The sequence below is a fragment of the Sus scrofa genome, chromosome 2 (assembly GCF_054392235.1).
Source record: "Sus scrofa isolate SSC_HxYL_T2T_F1_AM1 chromosome 2, Sscrofa_HxYL_maternal_Yorkshire_Landrace_v2.0, whole genome shotgun sequence".
NCBI classification, from domain to species: Eukaryota; Metazoa; Chordata; class Mammalia; order Artiodactyla; family Suidae; genus Sus; species Sus scrofa.
In genome coordinates this window covers 150516810-150536650 of record NC_139384.1, presented here as the reverse complement: position 1 = coordinate 150536650, position 19841 = coordinate 150516810, and the positions used below count along the sequence as shown (strand labels likewise).

Sequence of the window (19841 nt, the reverse complement as noted above, 5' to 3'; positions counted from 1 at the left end):
GCTCTGGTGTAGGCTGGTGGCTACAGCTCCAATTCAACCCCTAGCCTGGGAGCGGCCCAAGAAATAGCAACAACAACAACAACAACAACAAAAAAATAAAATAAAATAAAATAAACTTAAAAATAAATAAATAAATAAAATAAAATATATTGTGAAATTAAAAGTTTTCTTAAAAACAAAAATACTCAAAAAACCCAACCACTCTCTTATAGTTCCGTAGGTCAGAAGTCTGACTTGGGTTTTGCAGGCTAAAATCAAGGGCTCTAGGGGAAAATCTAGGCCTTCTAGGGGAGAATTCTTTTCCTTGCATTCCTTAGCTTCTAGAAGCGGCCCACATTCCTTGGCTCACAGTCCCCTTCCCTCTTCAAAGGCACCAACCGCAGGTTGAGTCAGTCCCACATCTAATTGTTCCAACCTCTCGTTTGGGCCTTCCTCTTCCATTTGTAAAGACCTTGTGATTACACTGGGCCCACCCAGACAGTCCCCATTTCTGTGTCAGTTGATCAGCAACTTTAATTCCCCTTTGCCATATAACCTAACATAGTCCTAGGTTCGAGGGAGTAGAGTGTGGATACCCTTGAGACATTGTTATTCTGCCTCCTACAGCCATTGTTTTAATTTTTATTTTTTAAGGTATAAAAATTGTTTTGATTTACAACGTTGTGCCAATTTCTGCTGTATAGCAAATAACCCAGTCATACATATATATACATCCCCTTTCTTATATTATCTTCCATTCATGGTCTATCCCGGAGAGACTGGATCTATTTCCTTGTGCTATACAGCAGGACCTCATTGCTTATCCATTCTGAACGTAATAGTTTGCATTTACTTACCCCAAACTCCCAGTCCACCCCACTCCCTTCCTGTCTCCCCTTTGGCAACCACAAGTTGGTTCTCTCTGTCTGTGAGTCTGTTTCTGTTTTGTTAATAAGTTCATTTGTGCCGTAGTTTAGATTACACATATAATTGATATCATATGGTATTTGTCTTTCTCTTTTTGATTTTATTTCACTTAGTATGAGAATCTCTAATTGCATCCACAGTCATCTTTGTGTACTCCTTTGTCACATGTTTATTATTCTGCCCACCATCTAAAAAACTATTGTTCTTTTTTTTTTTTTTCTCACAAGTAGCTCATTCCATGTTTGTCTGAGTTGTTTTCTGATCAAATGAAAAGAATACTCTTATTTTGACAAAGTGACAGTGTTTAGACACAAAGTGATATTAGGTATATACTTTGGACATTAAACTCTGGGCATTTATCAATACCTTCAAGTTAAACTTCAGGAGCAAGTAAGGTAATGTAGATACTACCAGTAAAGTTCCCTGTCGTTTCCAACTTTTTCTTTTTTTTCCCTTTCCAACTTTTAAAGTTACAAAATGAACATGTTTTTAGAAAAAGAGCAGAAACCATAAATGTACAGTGTAAAAAGAATTCTAAAGCAAAGTAAAATGAAAAAAAAAAAATTCTAAAGCAAATATCTATGTTCCCAGCACTCAATTTAAGAAACAGTAAGAGGGAGTTCCCGTCGTGGCGCAGTGGTTAACGAATCCGACTAGGAACCACGAGGTTGCGGGTTCGGTCCCTGCCCTTGCTCAGTGGGTTAACGATCCGGCGTTGCCGTGAGCTGTGGTGTAGGTTGCAGACGCGGCTCGGATCCCGAGTTGCTGTGGCTCTGGTGTAGGCCAGTGGCTACAGCTCCGATTCAACCCCTAGCCTGGGAACCTCCATATGCCGCGGGAGCGGCCCAAGAAATAGCAACAACAACAAAAGACAAAAAAAAAAAAAAAAGAAAAAGAAACAGTAAGAAACAGGACTTTGACCATGCCCATTCCTCAAAGTTCCCCTTGTGGTCCTTGTCTACCTCGTACTTCTCCTCTCCTCTTAGAGATAAACCACTACCCTATTATGGTAATCAGTTGCTTGCCTTTTCTTTGTAGTTTTACCACCGAAATACGTAACTTCAAACAATGTAGTTGAATTTTGCCTCCTTTTTTTGTTGTTTGTTTTGTTTGTTTTTGGTTGTGCCTACAGCATATAGAGGTTCCCGGGCCAGGGATTGAATCCCAGTGGCAGCAGCTGCAACCTCTGAGCGGCAGTGGGAACTACCAAGTTTTGTCTCACTTTAAACTACATAAAAGAGCCATACTATATGTTTTTTTTTTTGTATTTTTGCTTACCTTGCATATTATGCAGTTCAGCCATGTTGTTGTCTGTAGGTTTAAGTCTAGTTTACTCATTTTTCATTGCTGTATGTATTGCATTGTATGGTCCATTTTTCCATGGCTGGAATGTTGTGTTGTTTCCATTTTGGGGCTGTCACAATCAAAGTAGCTGTGAACATTTTTGCACCTATGTATAGGTGTATTCTGGCACCTATGTATACATAGTTATCCAGGGTATATACTCAGCAGTAGAAATGCTTAGTCAGAGTTTTTTGGTCCTCATTTAGCGGATAATGCAGAATTATTTTCCTACTATCAGTGAATGACAGATTCTATTGCTCCACATCCTTGCCAACACTTGGTATTGTCAAACATTAATTTCAGCTATTCTAGTGGGCATAATGTGGTGGATGTATAGTCGTATTTCATTTTTGCTTTCCCCTGGTTACTGATATGGTTGGATATTATTGATATATTTATTGGCCATTTGGATTTCCTTACATGTGCAGAATCAGTTAAAAAGGGTTTTTTGGTGCAGTGTTATATTGGATTGTCTGTATTTAAAATTTTTTAGGGAGACAGTTCCCGTTGTGGCTCAGTGGTTAACGAATCTGACTAGGAACCATGAGGTTGAAGGTTTTGATCCCCGGCCTTGCTCAGTGGATTAAGGATCCAGTGTTGCTGTCAGTTGCGGCGTAGGTTGCAGATGGTGCTCGGATCCTACGTTGCTGTGCCTCTGGCATAGGCCAGCGGGTACAGCTCCTATTAGACTCCTAGCTTGGGAAACTCCATGTGCTGTGGGAGCGGCCCTAGAAAAGTCAAAAAGACAAAAAAAAAATTTTTTTTTAGGGGGTCCCTGGTGGCTCAGTGGGCTAAGGATCTGTTGTTGTCACTGCCATGGCTTGAGTTTCTGCTGTGGTGTGGGTTTGATCCCAGGCCTGGGAACTTACGCTTTCCATGGGTGAAAAAAATGAAATAAATTAAATTTTTTTATTTGATTTGTAGTAGTTCTTTATGTAACATGGATAATACTCCTTTTTGGGTTGAAAGCTTTGTAACTAACTTTTCCAGTTTTTGGCTTGTGCTCTCACCCTTTTTATGGTGTCAAATATAATGTAGTGGAATTTTTTCTTTTCTCTATGGTGAGAGAGTTTGTTTTAAAAAGCATAAAGACAGAGTGCCTGCTGTGGCTCAGCAGTAACGAACCCAACTAGTATCCATGAGGACACAGGTTCAATCCTGGCCTTGCTCAGGGGGTTAAAGGATCCAGCATTGCTGTGAGCTGTGCTGTAGGTCACAGATGTAGCTTGCATCCCACATTGCTGTGGCTGCAGCACAGGCTGGCAGCTGCAGCACCAATTCAACCCCTAGCCTGGGAACTTCTATATTCCACTGGCGTGGTCTAAACTCCCCCCCACCCCAAAGTCATAGAGACATTTTCCTACAGTGATCTTTTTTCTTTTTATAGCTGCACCTGTGGCATATGGAAGTTCCCAGACTGGGCGTTGAATTGCAGCTGCACCTGGGGCCTATGCCACAATTGTGATAAATCTGATCAGCAATACCAGATCCAAACTGCATCTGTGACCTATGCTGTAGCTTATGGCAATGCCAGATCCATAACCTACTGATCAAGGACAGAGGTGAAAAGCATATCCTCACGGAGACAACGTTGGGTCCTTAACCCACTGAGCAACAAAGGAAACTCCTTATCTTTTTTTCTTTTTTTGTCTTTTTAGGACTGCACCTGTGGCATATGGAGGTTCCCAGGCAAGGGATCGAAATAGAGCTGTAGCTGCTGGCCCATGCCACAGCCACAGCAATGCCAGATCTGAGCCACGTCTGTGACCTACACCATAGCTCATGGCAATGTCAGATCCTTAACCCACTGAGTGAGGCCAGGGATTGAACCCGAGTCCTCATGGATACCAGTCAGATTCGTTTCCACTGAGCCACAACAGGAACTCCTATCTTTTTTTTTAGGCTTAAAATATTTTTATTGAGACATACTCATATAGGAAGATGCCCCAAAGATATACACAGCTCGATAATAATTTAGTACGAACACCATGTAACCACTACTCAAATGAAGAAATTGGGAGTTCCCACTGTGGCTCAGTGGATTAAAAACTGGATGTAGTGTCTTTGAGGATGTGGATTGGATCTCTGGCCTTGCTTAGTGGGTTAAGGATCCAGCATTGCCACAGACTGCAGTGTAGGCTGCAGATGTGGCTTGGATCCAGTGTTGCTGTGGCTGTGATGTAGGCTGGCAGCTGCAGGTCTGATTCAACCCCTAGCCCAGGAACTTCCATGTGCCTCAGGTGTGTTCCCCCCCCCCCAAAAAAAAAAGACAAAAAGAGATAGAACATTGTTTATAACCGAGACAACTCATTTTTACTTCATCTTCTCAAAAGAACCACTACCATGACTTCATTTTTTTTTCTTTTTTTTTTCTTTTTGGCCAAACATGTGGCGTGCAGAATTACCAGGCTGGGGATTGAATCTGCACCACAACTATAACCAGAACCATAGCAGTGACAACACTGGATCCTCAACCCACTGAGCTACTCCAGAACTCCTACCATGACTTTATGTTAATCACTTTTGGCCCTTTTTATTTTATTTTTTTAAATTTTTTCCCTTTTTGGCCTTTTTAAAAAATAGTCTTTTAACCTCAATATGAATCCCTAAACATGATAGTTTAGTTTTTTTTTCTTTTTGGAAAAACACTGTTATATTTAGCTTTAATTTTTAAAAACGTAAGGAGTGAATTTTTATTTAAAAATTTTTTGAAGTATAAAGTACATATAGAGAAGCACATAAATCATAAGACAGTTAGATAAACTGCCCCTTTGTGAATATACTCATGCAATCACCTCCTAAGTTAAGACATAGACTATTTCCTCATGACTCCTCTCCCAGTTACTGACTCCTTCCTTCGCCCAAAAGTTTTCCTTCCTCTACCACAATCATAAATTCTAAAACCATAGCTTAGTTTTCTTTGCTTTTAAATTTTATTTAAATGGAATCATTTGGTATGCGTTTGTGCCTGGCTTCTTTTAGTTAAATTATTTTTGTGGGGAGTTCCCATCATGGCTCAGTGGAAAGAATCTGACTAGCATCCATGAGGACACAGGTTCGATCCCTGGCCTGGCTCAGGGGGTAAAGGATCTGGCGTTGCCGTGAGCTGCGGTGTAGGTCGCAGATGTGGCTTGGATCCTGTGTTGCTATGGCTGTGGTGTGGGCCAGCAGCTACAGCTCCAACTTGAGCCCTTGCTTGGGAACCTCCATATGCCACAGGTACGGCCCTAAAAAATACAAAAATAAAATGAAATAAATTATTTTTGTGGGATTCTTCACATTGTTGCTTGTAGCTGTTGTTTGTTCATTTTCATTGTTGTATAGTATTATATGGTATACATATACCAGAATTTATTTAGCACTCGTTATTCTATCATTGACAGCTACTTATTTCCATTTTTTGCCATTATGAACTTTTTTTTTTCTTTTTAGGGCCGCACTAGCGGCGTATGGAGAGTACTAGGCTAGGGGTCCAATTGGAGCTACAGCTGCTGACCTACGCCACACCACAGCAACATCAAATCCGAGCCACATTTCAGATCTGCACTATAGCTCACGGCCACACCAGATCCTTAAGCCACTGAATGAGGCCAGGGATCAAACCTGTAACTAATGGTTCATAGTTGGATTCGTTTCCTCTGCGCCACGATGGGAACTCCATGAACATTTTTGTACCTGTCTTTCAGAGCCTGTGTGCACACATTTTATTGGGTATGAGTGACACTGATAACATCTAGAGTATCTGTATATTGAACTAGTCTGAATATATACATTTATCTGAGTTATATATATATAATATTATGTATTATAAAGGATGAAAATTAAGAGCCAAGTGAAGTTCAAAGGGTGAGGTCCAGGAGGGTCCTGATGAACCCGAATCCTCATGGATACTAGCCAGGTTCGTAACCCGCTGAACCACAAGAGAACTCCCACAAATATACTTGCTTTATGTGTGGTATTCAATAACTAGAATACCTGCAGTCATTGAAGGTAGTATTCTGAAGTTCATTATTTCCTTGTGTTTTCAGTGATATTTTAATATGAGGTCCAATTTCCATAGGAACCCTACCGGTAGGATTTTTAGAGAAGACCCACTTTTGCTTATACAAAGTGCCTGGGGCACCAAAGTGATCACCTTTATAGTTTTCAGCTCAGGGTTTTCTGGGTCACGTGGGTAGTGTGAAATTCTAGCCCCCTCACAGTATACATGCCAATTGTCTAGGAATTGTCAGAGGAAAGTTGTTTTTTCTTTTTCTACTCCCTCCACACGTAAGGTGGAGACTAACAGGGGACCCTTGCCTTTTCCTTCTGTAGGTCAGGTTTTTTCCTTTATCTCTGACTGAAAATGCAGCCCTTCAGTTTTGGGGCAATCTTAGTTTTGGGGAAGTTGCCAATATGATATATGGGCAAGATGACAGGAGCCCAGAGAATAGGAGTGTCTTATTCAACCTAGATGAGGTCACAGAGCCTGCCTAGGACAGTCAGGACACTTTAACTGAACTCAGGCTTATTAAATAATAAATGAGAGTCTGCTATGTGATGGGCATAATTACACTGTGTTCACTACAAGGCAAGAATCATGTTCAGTGGGTATACTGCTGTGTCTCTAGCACTCAGCATAGTACTTGACACATACTGGGTGCCCAATTAATATTTTTAAGTGTATCAGTGAGTAAGAAGTATCAGAGTATTCCAAATGGAGGAAAACAATACATATAAAGCAAATAAGAAGAAACAAATAACAAAACTTTATTAAAAAATAACAAAGTTGGTTGAACTAAGGGATGTTTCTTTTTCCAAGTGTTTTTACAATACTTGTTTTTGGTAAGATAATTATTTAGGATACAGCCAGTGCCACAGTCATAGGGATAAGACACATGCATAATAACTATAACATTTCTTCCCTGTGTAAACAGCTTAGTTTCTTACTATGAAAGTCTAAAATAAGGGTATGAGGCTTCATGCTTCAGAGCTTCTCTGCTGATGAGCTTGGGGATTGGGAAAATACTAAATGCTTCTGCAAAAATTTATACCCTTGTCTTTAGTGGAAAAAAGTAATCAGATGTAAATGTTTGGCAAAAATGTGGTTGTAGTTTGACTGCCATCTGCAAATACTGTACCTGTCAGTTTGCCACAGAAGATGTAGCCTCATGAAAGGAATTTGAGGAGCTTTGCTGGTTAAATGGTATGAGGGTCCCAAAGCATAAGGCCTGTAGGAGAGAGCTAGGGCCTGCAGAATGGGAAGACCTTCCTACCTGGATTTCTGGCTAAAGGGGCAGCAGAAGGCCCATGGTATGTGAAGAATCTTTTTTCTTTGCTTCATATGTATACAGAGAAAGAGAAGAGGAAAAAGATATTCTTTTTAAATTTTTTTTGGCTGCACCCATGGCATGTGAAAGTTCTCAGGCCCGGGGATGAACACTGTGCCACAGCAGTGACAACACCAGATTCTTAACCTGCTGTGCATAAGGGAACTTCTGAAATTTTTTATTTAATTTTTTTTCTTTTTATGGCCGCACCTGCGGCACATGGAAGTTCCCAGGCTGGGAGATCGAATTGGAGCTGCAGCTGCCAGCCTACACCACAGCAATAGCAACACCAGATCCAAGCCACTTCTGTGACCTACACAGTAGTTTGTAGCAATGCCGGGTCCTTAACCCACTGAGTGAGGCCAGGGATCGAACCAGCATCCTCATGGACATTGTGTCAGGTTCCTAACCTGCTGAGCCACAACAGGAACTCCCAATTCCTCTTTTTTGTTGTTGTTTGTTTTTAAACAATAAAAGTTCTGATTGTGGGGGGAAAAATCTAGTTGACTACAGGAATTTAATCTGGAAACCAAAACAACTTAGTCTTACAGCTGATAATTTCATTAGCTTATATTATTGTCATACACTGAATTCTGACTTATCAGGCCAAAAATGTGGACTTGGCAAAGATGAGAGTTACTGTCAATTGTTCTAGCTCCCCAAGCTGGATAGCACCAGTGGCTGTGTGAATGAATATAGAAGCTGAAATCAACATCAAGTTAACTTTGGTTCTGTCTGAAAACATTCTATTCCTGAGATATGTAAGATGAAACTTTATCAGGGTGGAAATCATGGTTTTATATATGATATATCTCCTGACCCAGTATCTGGCTCATAATAGTTGCTCAAGAAATACATGTTGGATAAATAAATGCACACAGATTACTTTGGGCTGCTAAGATCAGAACAGTATGTGCTATTATTTTGGATGTTGCGTGGGATTTGTACACCCTGGAACAGTTTCTTCTCTTTGCAGCTAGTAATATTTTTTGTTTATGAAGAACAAGCATTCTTGCACACTGGCAAAATGGTCCTGGGGAAAGTGGCAGACAGATTTCCATTACATTCCTCAGAGGAGCCAGCAATACCACTCTAATGGTGAGTGCTTCTTTATCAGAAGATTTAAATTTTGGGGGGTTTTTAGTACTTTCTTTTTTCCCAGTACAGATGAGTACTTCAAGAAAAAAAAATTAATTAGCCAAGTTTAATTGAATTTTGATAGCATTGTACTTTTTTACTGCTCTGCAGGAATCAGGGTAGTTATAACTTCCTCATCCACATGTGCTGTAGTTTTTCCCACATACAAAACTGCATATATTTTCTCATCCTTATCTACATTTATGTCTAATTCTATAAGTGGGCACTGTAAATATGCTTCTATTAGGGAGGAGCTGTGCTTTTGTATTTATTATAATTCACAAGGTACAAAAGATATTAAAAATTGTATCAGGAGTTTCGGGTTCTTGGTGGTACTTGGTTTCATTTAAAAATAAATAGATAAGTAGTTAGTAACTTCTGCCAAGAAAAATTTCCACACAGGGCCTCATTACTAGCAATAAAAACCCAGATATGGTGGCAAAACATTTCTAGATACTTCTTTAGACCTCTGAAGGCAGAGGAGAGTGGAGTGAAGAACTGTGGTATACAGCTTATAAAACTCTTTTATTCCTAGCATCTCATTTCAGTATGATTTTTCCTCTTTTATCAATGGGGACTCCAAGGTACACTTAGGTTAAGTACCTTGACCAGAGTCACATGACACATAAATGACAGGGCTGGAACTCAGATGCAGGTTTTCTTATTCCAAGTCCAGTATTCTTATTCCAAGTCAAACATTCATAAATTATTGCATGTTTGTTGAGTCTACTTTATTTTTTATGTAATAGACTGGTAGTAGTGGGAGGTGTGGTGAACAGATATGTCTTTTTGGCTCTCTCTCTCTCTCTTTTTAAAAAATTTTTTTTACTTTTTGCTTTTTAGGGCCACACCCACGGCATATGGAAGTTCCCACTAAAGGTTGAATAGGAGGTATAGCTGGTAGCCTACACCACAGCCACAGCAACGCCAAATCTGAGCCATGTCTGTGACCTATACATACCTCAGCTCACAACAACGCTGGATCATTAACCCACTGAGTGAGGCCAGGGATCGAACCTGCATCCTCATGGATACTAGTCGGATTCGTTTCCGTTGCACCACCATGAGAACTCCCCATTTGTACTCTCTTTGAATAATGAGGGTATCGGTTGTAAAGCTACAGCAGAGATACAGAGCTACTCCCTAACTCCAAGTCTCATTCCAGATACAATGGTGACCTTGCAGAGGCACACATGCTAAATTCCTTCCTAGTATCTAGGACATGGCCTGGGGTTGCAGCAAATATATGTTCCTTTTATAGTGTTTTGACCCCGACTCGACTTCTGAGAAGTGTAAAACCTCTGCTTAGACGAGCTGGGTAAAGTTTCCCTGGACTGTGAAAGTCATCTTGAAAAGAAGTAACTAAAAAATATCACCTCAAATAACAATTTTCCTGGCAGTCTTCACCTCTAGAAGTCTTAGAAATATGAGTCACTTCTCATCCTGGCCAAAAAAGCTATCTGAAATGCTGTTTTTGACATTATTTATATATTAAATTGTGGCCTCTACATCACCTGGTAAAGCATTTGTATGAAGAATGAAGAAAAAGTGGTGTAATTTTAAGATATCCTCTTAGTGACTGCCAAGTATAGAAATTCTGTTTGTTACAAAATGTTAAATCGGAAGTTATGTTATCAGCCAGATGATTCTTTGTTGTAGGGAGCGCTGTCCTGTGCATTGCAGGATGTTTAGCAGCATTCTTGACCTCTATTTACTGGGTAGCAAAAGTATCTCCCCAGTTCTGACAATCAAAAAATGTCTCCAGACATGTTCATCCCCAGGTCCCCGCGCCTCAGGATGAGGAAGACCTTGTCCCTGGACCTTGGAGGTGGGGGGTTCCCAGTTTTCTGGCTATTGATTTTTGCCCCTTTCCCCCCACCCCTCACCCGCTGGGGCCAAGCAGAAGCTTCCGTGCAAGAGGAGAAACTTTCAGTGAGCACCTCAAATTTGCCATCCTGGCTAGTGGAAGAGTTGGTGGTGGCAGAAGAGTGTGCTCCATGCTCTAATTTCCAGTCTAAAACCACCCCTGAGTGTGGTTCCCCAGGGTATGTGGAGAAAATCATGTGCAGCTCATCTAAGAGGATCGAGTTCAACAGCTGCTGCTCAGCTCTGATGGAACAACACTTATTCTGGAAATTTTGGAAATTCGAAGGGGCTGTTGTAGGTGTAGCCTTGGTCTTTGCTTGCCTTGTCATTGTGCGTCAGTGACAACTGGACAGAAAGGCTCTGGAAAAGGTCCGGCAGCAAACTGAGTCCATATCACTACCTTCTCCCCTTTTTATCAGGGTCTCAGAGACCCTATCCCAGAGAAAGAGAAATGGACTGACTTGTGCCCCTGGTTCTCTGGAACCTTGTGATGGCACCCCCTTTCACCCACCTTCCTCAGCTAAATCATTAAATGAGTAGAATAAAAAGAGTAAAAGAAAAAAAAAGTACCCCCCAGCTGAGAACACGGTTTTAACCAAGGCACAAAGATAACACAGAAAAAAAACAACCTCCTCCACCTTCTCCCAAAAAAACTCAGTAAAGTGAGTTCTGAAATCGACTCTCCCTAAAAATGAGAAAATTTAGACAAAATCACATAGATAACTCTAAATACTCACAACAAGTTATAAAAGGTCAATTGAGAACTATTGAGATAGTGGCTGGTTATGCTGTGATTCTACCACAGATGACTACTTGCCTCTTACCTCAAGCTGAATGAGAGGAACCTTCAGTAAAACTACTCAAAGTACTTGAGATGTGTTTCTTGCAGTTAAAGGGGGCACAGTAGACTTGTGTCTAACTCCTTCCTAAAGAATATAAAGGACAAGAGGCAGGCTGGTAGCTGTTCAGGCAGCAGAGCAGAGGAATGCTGAAGCTGCACTGTATTCCCAAGTTTGTTTGGACAGGATGTGAATGGGAACTCCGTGTTGACCAGGTATGACCACAGAGCTGCCACTAGTCTAATCAGCTGCATCAGAAAAAAAGCTCTCCCTAATCCTGGTGCTTCTATCTGTTGGAAAATAGTCACACTGATTTAGTTTGGTCAAAATACTTTACTGCCACCTGCTGGAAAGCTGTCAAAATAAATATATACAGGAGTTCCCTGGTGGTGCAGCAGGTTAAGGACTCAGCATTGTCGCTGCTGTGGGTGAGAGTTCCGTCCCTGGCCCTGCAACTTCCCCATGCCAATGGTGTGACCAAAATAATATATATATTATATATCATGAGGAGGAGGATGTGAATGGCACTCCCTAGGGTAGGGAGGGCACAACTTTGCATGACATGGGGATGGTCTCATTTAGAGATGGGTCAGTGTGAGAGCTACCTTACATCATACCTGACAGGGTCCTTACTGAGAGGAACAGATTTCAAAAGACAGAAAGTTGGAGGTGGGCTGCTAGATTCCTAAGGACTGAAAGAGAGAGTAAAGAACTGCCAGAATTGAATGCTTTTGCTCCGATAAAGGTTATGACGGGTGAGAAACTACCAAAGAATGAGGATGGTGGTGGTTTCTGAAATAATTGTAAAATCATCCACCGGAAGAAAAAGGGCAGCTTTAAACATCTGCCAGGCCTGGAGTGTGAAACCATCACATAGAAGCAAAAGTTAGAGGCTTGCCTGCTCCCCCTTTCTTTTCCTCTTGCTCCCTCCCTTTGGTTGGCAAGCTGGGGGAGACAAGAAAGAGGCCAGGCATGCTGCCTCCCCAGGACAAGCAGTGAGTCAGCTATCCCAAACCAGTGAGGAGGGGAAAGTTTCAGTCTTTGACTCAAAGACAACAGGACTTGCTATATTCCTAAGAGGCACACAGAACTCCTGGAACCTGTCTGAGTCAGGTATATGACAGATCTACTCCCATGGCACAGGTTTAAAGAGATGGTAAAATAAAAAAATAAAGGTTTTACCCCTGAATCTTGTATGTTGAACACACTGCTTATAGATTATAAAGTATGATCTGAAAAAGATATTTTTTAAAGACATGATCTTGAGTTTTACAGGGAAAAATGGTCTTTGAATCACTTCATTTGTTTAGAGCCTGTACTTTGGGAGCAGGGCACATAAATGCAAGGGAATTCCTATCATCCAGGAACTTACAGTCTTGGGTTTCAAACTCAGAGTAATGTAACTATGACAGACAGTTATGTCAACAAGAGCCTGTGTTGCATAGGCGGGGCAAGTTCAGGAGGGTTTTACTCTTAACGATTTCCTTTCTTATGATTTTTACTTGCTTATGATTAAGCTTTAGAAAGAATCATGTTGCCCCTGTTCTTCAAGCATGGAATCACAGGTAAAGCTTCCATTTAAGATGTTTAAAGAAGGATGCAAAAAAAAAAGAAAAAAAAAAGACAAAAAAAAGACAAAAAAAGGAGTTTCCGTCGTGGCGCAGTGGTTAACGAATCCGACTAGGAACCATGAGGTTGTGGGTTCGATCCCTGCCCTTGCTCAGTAGGTTAACGATCCGGCGTTGCCGTGAGCTGTGGTGTAGATTGCAGACTCGGCTCGGATCCTGCGCTGCTGTGGCTCTGGCGTAGGCCGGCAGCTACAGCTCTGATTCGACCCCTAGCCTGGGAACCTCCATATGCCGCAGAAGCGGCCCAAGAAATGGCAAAAAAAAAAAAAAAAAAAAAAGAAGGATGCGAGGCTGAATGCATAGGCTGCATCTTAACTGGGCTGCTTTGAAACCAGAGTCTCTCTGGTCCTGTTTGGCAGATTCAGGATTATTCAGGCTCTGAGAAATTAATTTGGATAAAACAATTTTATAATTCAACCCAGTGAACAGAAGTGCATTTATTAACCATGATGTAAATTTATTGAGAAAGACTGTATTACTAGTATAACTAGTACCTGTCATATGCCTTGGACATACGACAGGTAGCTTTTTACTGGGTGTGTAGATTTACTTGAGACCCCTTGAGTGAGGGAAGACCACCTGATGAGTGTGGTATCAGAGCGTGGGTCTTTGTATGTTCTTAAAGGATGTTTAGAATTTAAGTTTACTAGGATATAAATTCATTAATGGCAGGGATCTTATTTGCTGATGTATCCCACAAGACTAGAACAGAGTAAGCATTCAGTAAGTACTTGTTGAGGGAGGGACTGAATCTGAACTAAGTTTTTTTTTTAACTGTTCTGATAACGGATGGGTATTGGTCCTGGTCATTAGAATCAGTAGCCCCTCTCCTAGAAAGCATGGGAGCCCCACAATACATTCTTATTCAGATTGTGCTGGTTCCAGACTCCTGTGGACCCCACCCTTCTTTTATGACAGCATCAACTGAGCATGTGATGCTTAGATTGCAGATGATTTGTTTTACTTTCTGATGGAATTTGGGAGCAATCCCGGCCTCTGTAACAAATTTACAAATCATCTCATAGGGTGACTTTCTTTTTCTTTTTTTTTGTAAATCTTGTCCCAAGTTCTGTGAGGGTTCTTGTCTTACATTTTCTGGGTTTCTGACTTTGGGCTCAGGTAGGGGACAACCTAATTGTGGTGGCTTATATTTTTTACAGACACCCAGAATTCTTTCTGCAGGTGTGGATCTGTCTACCCATCATCAAGGAATCTAAAGGCACAACCTCACATTTTACTCAATGGAAGATTTCAAAGCCCTTAGGAGACTAAGGCAAAAAAGAAATTGGGTGAATATTCATACCTTTGTGAATGTGTGGGAGCTACAAGGTCGGCCTAGGTGGCTTTTCAAATACAGACTCCCTAGGTTCAGAGACCTCCTCATTCTTCCTTTCAACTATCCCTCTGAAATTATGGTTTAGTATAGGAAGGTCCCTGAGAGCATATAGCCAGTTGATTTTCATATTCCCAGATGCTTTCGGTACCAGACGCATCTATGTTTTCTCGGGAATCTAGGTTGCGTCCTTAGGTGAAGAGTGGGGGCAGGCAGGGTCCCCGATCGAACCTCCATCGCTGAGAATGGAACCGTGAGTCAACGCTTTGGTCTGACCTGCCCAAAGGTTTTCATTTCTTAAGAATGTCTCCGCAGTCCCCATCTAGATAAGGGCACCTGGGTTTTTCTGGCCACCTGCAGCAGGCACATTCCCTCCCTAGGAGTGACCTCGGGTTGCCAGAGCTGCCCTTCAGGCCTCGCTCCTACGTCCCCTCCCCACTTTTCCTCTATTTTCTTTCCAATCTCCTCAGACTAAGGACCTCCAGACACTTCCCTCGGGCCCGCGCTTGGCGTCTCGCACCCTAACTCAGGGGTCTAAATTTGGGGTGGCAGAAACACAGCAGCATTAAACGCCACAGACTTGGGAGCTGCAGCAGGGGCAGTGGGAGACCCCATCCCTCGCGGAGCGCTCGCCCCGCCCCGCCCTCGGCCCGCCCCACCCCCTCCCTCTTACGTCACGTCCGGCTCGGCCCCCCGCCCGCCCTCCGCCCTCCGCTCTCCTCCCGCTCGCCGTTAGGGAGGCTCTGCGCCTCAGCCGCTGCCTCCGTCGCCGCTCACATCCCCTCTTCCGCGTCTCTGCCGCCGCCACCGCCGGGGGCATCCAGGGGTCGCTTACCGGGCTGGCCCCGCGCCACAACAGTCGCTTCAGCCTCTCGCCAGTGGCCGCCACAGGAAGAGGCTCGCCGGCTGCGGAACCACTTGGGGCCTCAGTTCTTGCCCTCTTGCGGTTGCCGCGGGTCCTGGAGAAGCGGCAGCGGCCGGGGAACGGGGCGTCGCGGTTCCAACGGTAAGTGAACGGGCGGGTACCCGTATCTGCGCATGCGCTGGTCCCCCTGTAGCCGCGGCCCTCCCCCCTCCGCCGCCCCCCAGCGCTGTGTCCCACCCGCGCTGGACTTGAGGGCTTTGCAGGTCAGGGTGCTGGGTGTCCTGGACATGGTCCTGCAGGGTGACATTCGGTAGACAGGGCCCCCTTTTTCCTTGAGCAAGAGATCTGCCAGGGGGTGTGGCAGTCTTCGATTTTTCTGCCGCTGCAGTGCGCGTGAGCGGGTGTGCCGTCTCACCTCCTTGCTCCTCCAAAGTGGAAGGCACAGCTACCCACGCTTGTTTGCTAGCCTCCCCTGCACACGGTGCCTGCGCCGCCTCCCTACTCATTTCCTTCATGCTGGGCAGTGAAGTTGATGCAGAAAAAAAAAGTGCGGTTTAATCCGGGCTCAACTGCGCCCCTTTTTAAGATCACGTGAGACGAGTGGTTGCTGACTTCCTTAAATCGCTCAGAGAATATAGCCAAAATTGGGCTGTTGGTGCCCTGGAAACTAGTCTAGAATGCATTCTCCATAGGCCGGACTAGAGAGGATACAGCACTAAGTTGCAGATGGGGCTCCTGGTTTCCGAGATAAGAATAGAAAATTGAATCAGGTGGCACACTTGCCCACTGGGAAGTTGGTAAACTTCAATTAAAAATCAATTACCTAAACCAAAAAAGAAACGTTTTGGAGTTCTCTTGTGGCTCAGCGGGTTAAGGATCCAGCATTGTCACTGCTGTAGCAGCGGGTTGGCTCCCTGGCCCTGGAACTTCCACATACCCCGGGCGTGGCCGGAAAAAAAAATAAATTAAAAATCAAACTGACTTTTAGATGGAGTTCCTGTCGTGGCGCAGCGGAAACGAATCCGACTAGGAACCATGAGGTTGCGAGTTCGATCCCTGGCCTAGCTCAGTGGGTTAAGGACCCGGCGTTGCCTCGAGTTGTGGTGTGGGTCGCAGAGGATGCTCAGATTCCGTGTTGCTGTGGCTGCATCGTAGGCCGGCAGCTGTAGCTCCCATTTGACCCCTAGCCCGGAAACTTCCATATGCCACGGGTGCGGCCCTAAGAAACAAAAAATAAATAAAAAATATATCAAACTGACTTTTAAGAAAGCCATTTTGTTCGGCTTCCCATTATGCCTCTAATCAATGAAAAAAGTACCTAAGCCTGGGCACTTACCTTATTTTAAAGTTGATGGTAATTTAAAAAATGGCAACCGAAACCACAGTAATGCAGACTATGAATATTAGATAACTGAGATGGGCTTACTTTTAAAGGCAGACATTAAAGGATGGTTTTGAATTACTGACTTTGTGGGTTACTGTGAGGCTATGTTTTCAACTTTACTTTTTGTAACCTTTCATGCAGTACTTGTTGGTCTCTCTCAGGTACAGTGCATTTAACAAGCACATACTCCTTAATGGAATTGAATGAACTGGTTTTATCCTTTGGGAACCCCTTCTTTATTCATTTCTGCTGCTTTTAAAATTTGGGCAGTATTTTCAACGATTTAATTGTGTCACCGGTTAGGGATCTCTGGGATACAGATTAAGTCCTTGGAAAGGTGTAGAAAGGTGTCATAAAATTCTTCAGTCGGTGAAGTAAATGTTACATTGAGTGTATGTATTTTTAAAACTGCTTATATAATGTTTTATTTATTAACATGAGTGTATAGAATTCTTTTATTTTCTGTACCTTTTAAAACATTTATTCTAAAAATTAAGAGGCTATTTGAGGAGAAAATATAGGTTCACAAAAAATTTGGTTAGAAAGTACAGAGTCGCTGCATATCTCTTCCCCCCTGCACTGTTTTCCCTGTTATGTTTATCTTATATTAGTGTGAATGGTGTGTTTTTATTAGAATGCCATTGTTTTCAAACAGAAAAAACAATGCATTGTGCCTTCTCAGTTTTTTCCTACCAATAAAATGACAACTACTTTATGAACACTTAGGAATAACCTCAGTCTCTGCATGGCTCCCTTTTGTTATAAACTAACTTTAATGTTGAGGAATATAATGGTATAAATTGTAGCTATACTTTGAAAAGAATTGTAAATACACATAACATAAAATTTACCATTTTAATCATTTTTAAGTGTACAGTTCGGTGGCATTAAGTACATTCACAGTGTTATGCAACTATTGCCACTATCCATTTCCAGAACTTTTTTTTTCTTTTCTTTTTGCTATGTCTTTGGGCCACTCCCGAAGCGTATGGAGGTTCCCAGGCTAGGGGTTGAATCGGAGCTGTAGCCACCGGCCTATGCCAGAGCCACAGCAACACGGGATCCAAGCCGCCTCTGCAACCTACACCACAGCTCACGGCAACGCCAGATCCTTGACCCACTGAGCGAGGCCAGGGATCGAACCCTCGACCTCATGGTTCCTAGTCGGATTCGTTAACCACTGAGCCACGATGGGAACTCCCATTTCCAGAACTTTTTCATCATTCCAGACAAACTCTATAGATAGTCATTCACTATTCTCTCTTCCTTCTAGCCCCTGTTAATCTCTCTTCTTTCTGTCTCCATAATTTACCTATCCTGGGTACCCAAATAGGTAGACTCATTTCCTTTTGTGTTTGACAGTATTTCATTTAACATGTTTTCAAGGTAAATCCATATTGTAGTGTGTATCAGAATTTTCTTCCTTTTTAAGATTGAGTAATATATTCCGCTGTGTGTATATACAACATTATGTTTATCCATAAATCTGTTGGTGCACCTTTGGATTTTTTCCACCTTTTGGCTTTTGTGAATAATACTCATGTGAAAGTTGATGTGCTGGTATGAGTCCCTGCTTTTGATTCTTTCGGGTAGACACTTAAAAGTGAAGTTGCTGGATTATAAGATCATTCTGTGTTTAACTTTTTGAGAAACATCCAAACTGTTTCATGACTGTTTGAGAATTTTACATTACTATCAGCAATGTGCAAGGGTTCCAGTTTCTCTACATCGCTCCAAAAGTTGTTACTTCCTTTTTTTTTTTTTTGGTTTGCTTGATAATAGCCATCTTAATGGGGGTGAACAGGTATCTCATTGTGATTTTGATTTGCATGTCCCTAAGAGTGTTGTGGAACATCTTTTTCGTTTGTGTATCTTTGGAGATATTTCTCTTTAAGCCTTTTGCTCACTGGTTTTTGTTTCTTCTGTTACTTAAAAAAAAAAAAAAAGTTACTTTAAAAAGTTATTTAAAAACCTTAATGGCTTTTTTTTTTTTTTGGTCTTTTCGCCTTTTCAAGGGCTGCTGTCACAGCATATGGAAGTTCCCAGGCTAGGAGTCTAATTAGAGCTGTAGCTTCCGGCCTACGCCAGAGCCACAGCAACTCGGGATCCAAGCTGCTCTGTGACCTACACCACAGCTCACAGCAACGCCGGATCCTTAACCCACTGAGCAAGGCCAGGGATCTAACCCGCAACCTCATGGTTCCCAGTCAGATTCGTTAACCACTGAGCCACAATGGGAACTCCCTTAATGGTTCTTAAAAGGAACGAAATATGGAAGTTTAAAAAACAAAAATAGAAAATTTTTGTTTTACAAATGCAGAGACTTGATTTTATATCTGAAAAAAGTTTCTAATTATTTGACTAAATAATTACTAGTTACACTATATTCACATCTCGGGTATATATTAGTATCAAGAACTTATTTCCATCACCTCAGCATTACAAAGGTGCACACATTTAAGTGAGAACCCTGTCCCCACCAATGAGTGCAATTAATGCTCCTGAACTTTCCTTAGTTTATAAAGTGTCTTGTTAACATGGCTGGTAGAGGAGGGGATTACTGGACGGAGCAGGAAGTGTAGTATATGCACATGAATTTGAGCTCAATCAGTGTTCCCCATGGCCAGTATGTGAGGAGGTTCACTTTGGTGCCTTATGGAGGAGCCAGCTTTGGAAATGGAAATAAAGAAGGATTTTTGACATGGAATTTAATAAAGATAGGTTTAATGTATCAACTCCTAAGCACTGAATAGATATCGGTAGTAATGGTGTTAACAGTAACTCATCAGATTGATTTATTCATTTACTGAATATTTATTTTTCTCCTTCTAAATGTTGGAGATACATGAAGGAGCAAACCCAAGCAGTTATTTGGTGATAGTTGCATAACTGTAAATTACTAGACATCATCGAATTATACACTTGAAAAGAATGAATTTTATGATATGTAAATTATACCTTAATAAAGCTGCTTTTTTAAAAGAACAATACTTTCTTGGGAGAAAGAGACTTTTTTTTTCTTTTTTGGGGCTACAGCCACGGCATATGGAGATTCCCAGGCTAGGGGTTGAATCGGAGCTGTAGCCACCGGCCTACGCCAGAGCCACAGCAACGCAGGATCTGAGCCGCATCTGCAACCTACATCACAGCTCATGGCAACGCCGGATCGTTAACCCACTGAGCAAGGGCAGGGACCGAACCCGCAACCTCATGGTTCCTAGTCAGATTCG

The 19841-nt window shown here is 42.3% G+C and overlaps 2 protein-coding genes and 1 long non-coding RNA gene across 52 annotated transcripts in view; 2 read left to right on the top strand and 1 right to left on the bottom strand.

Annotated features, from left to right (window-relative positions):
• Positions 1–8657, top strand: part of LOC102167109 (uncharacterized) — a 59686-nt gene extending 51029 nt beyond the window's left edge. The window contains exon 6 of the long non-coding RNA XR_014838845.1: positions 8536–8657. This is a non-coding gene — a long non-coding RNA (uncharacterized LOC102167109). The remainder of the gene's footprint in view (positions 1–8535) is intronic.
• A 6381-nt stretch (positions 8658–15038) lies between these two features.
• The window catches only part of FAM13B (family with sequence similarity 13 member B), a 96340-nt gene continuing 91537 nt past the window's right edge, over positions 15039–19841 (top strand). For all 50 annotated transcript variants that reach the window (XM_085014678.1, XM_085014672.1, XM_085014674.1 and 47 more), the window contains exon 1: positions 15039–15368. The gene's annotated coding sequence lies outside the window, so the exon portion shown is untranslated. The remainder of the gene's footprint in view (positions 15369–19841) is intronic.
• Positions 15087–18557, bottom strand: LOC146405768 (uncharacterized). Its single transcript, XM_085014714.1, has 2 exons — positions 17810–18557; positions 15087–16204 (listed from the first exon to the last, which is right to left on the bottom strand). Exon 2 carries the CDS (start codon positions 15740–15742, stop codon positions 15227–15229), a length of 516 nt encoding a protein of 171 aa, XP_084870840.1. The 5' UTR covers positions 15743–16204; positions 17810–18557; the 3' UTR covers positions 15087–15226.

Coding starts and splice junctions, on each gene's coding strand:
- LOC146405768 (XM_085014714.1), bottom strand. CDS start 15,742: ATGAAGGAAATGAGTAGGGAGGCGGCGCAGGCACCGTGTGCAGGGGAG.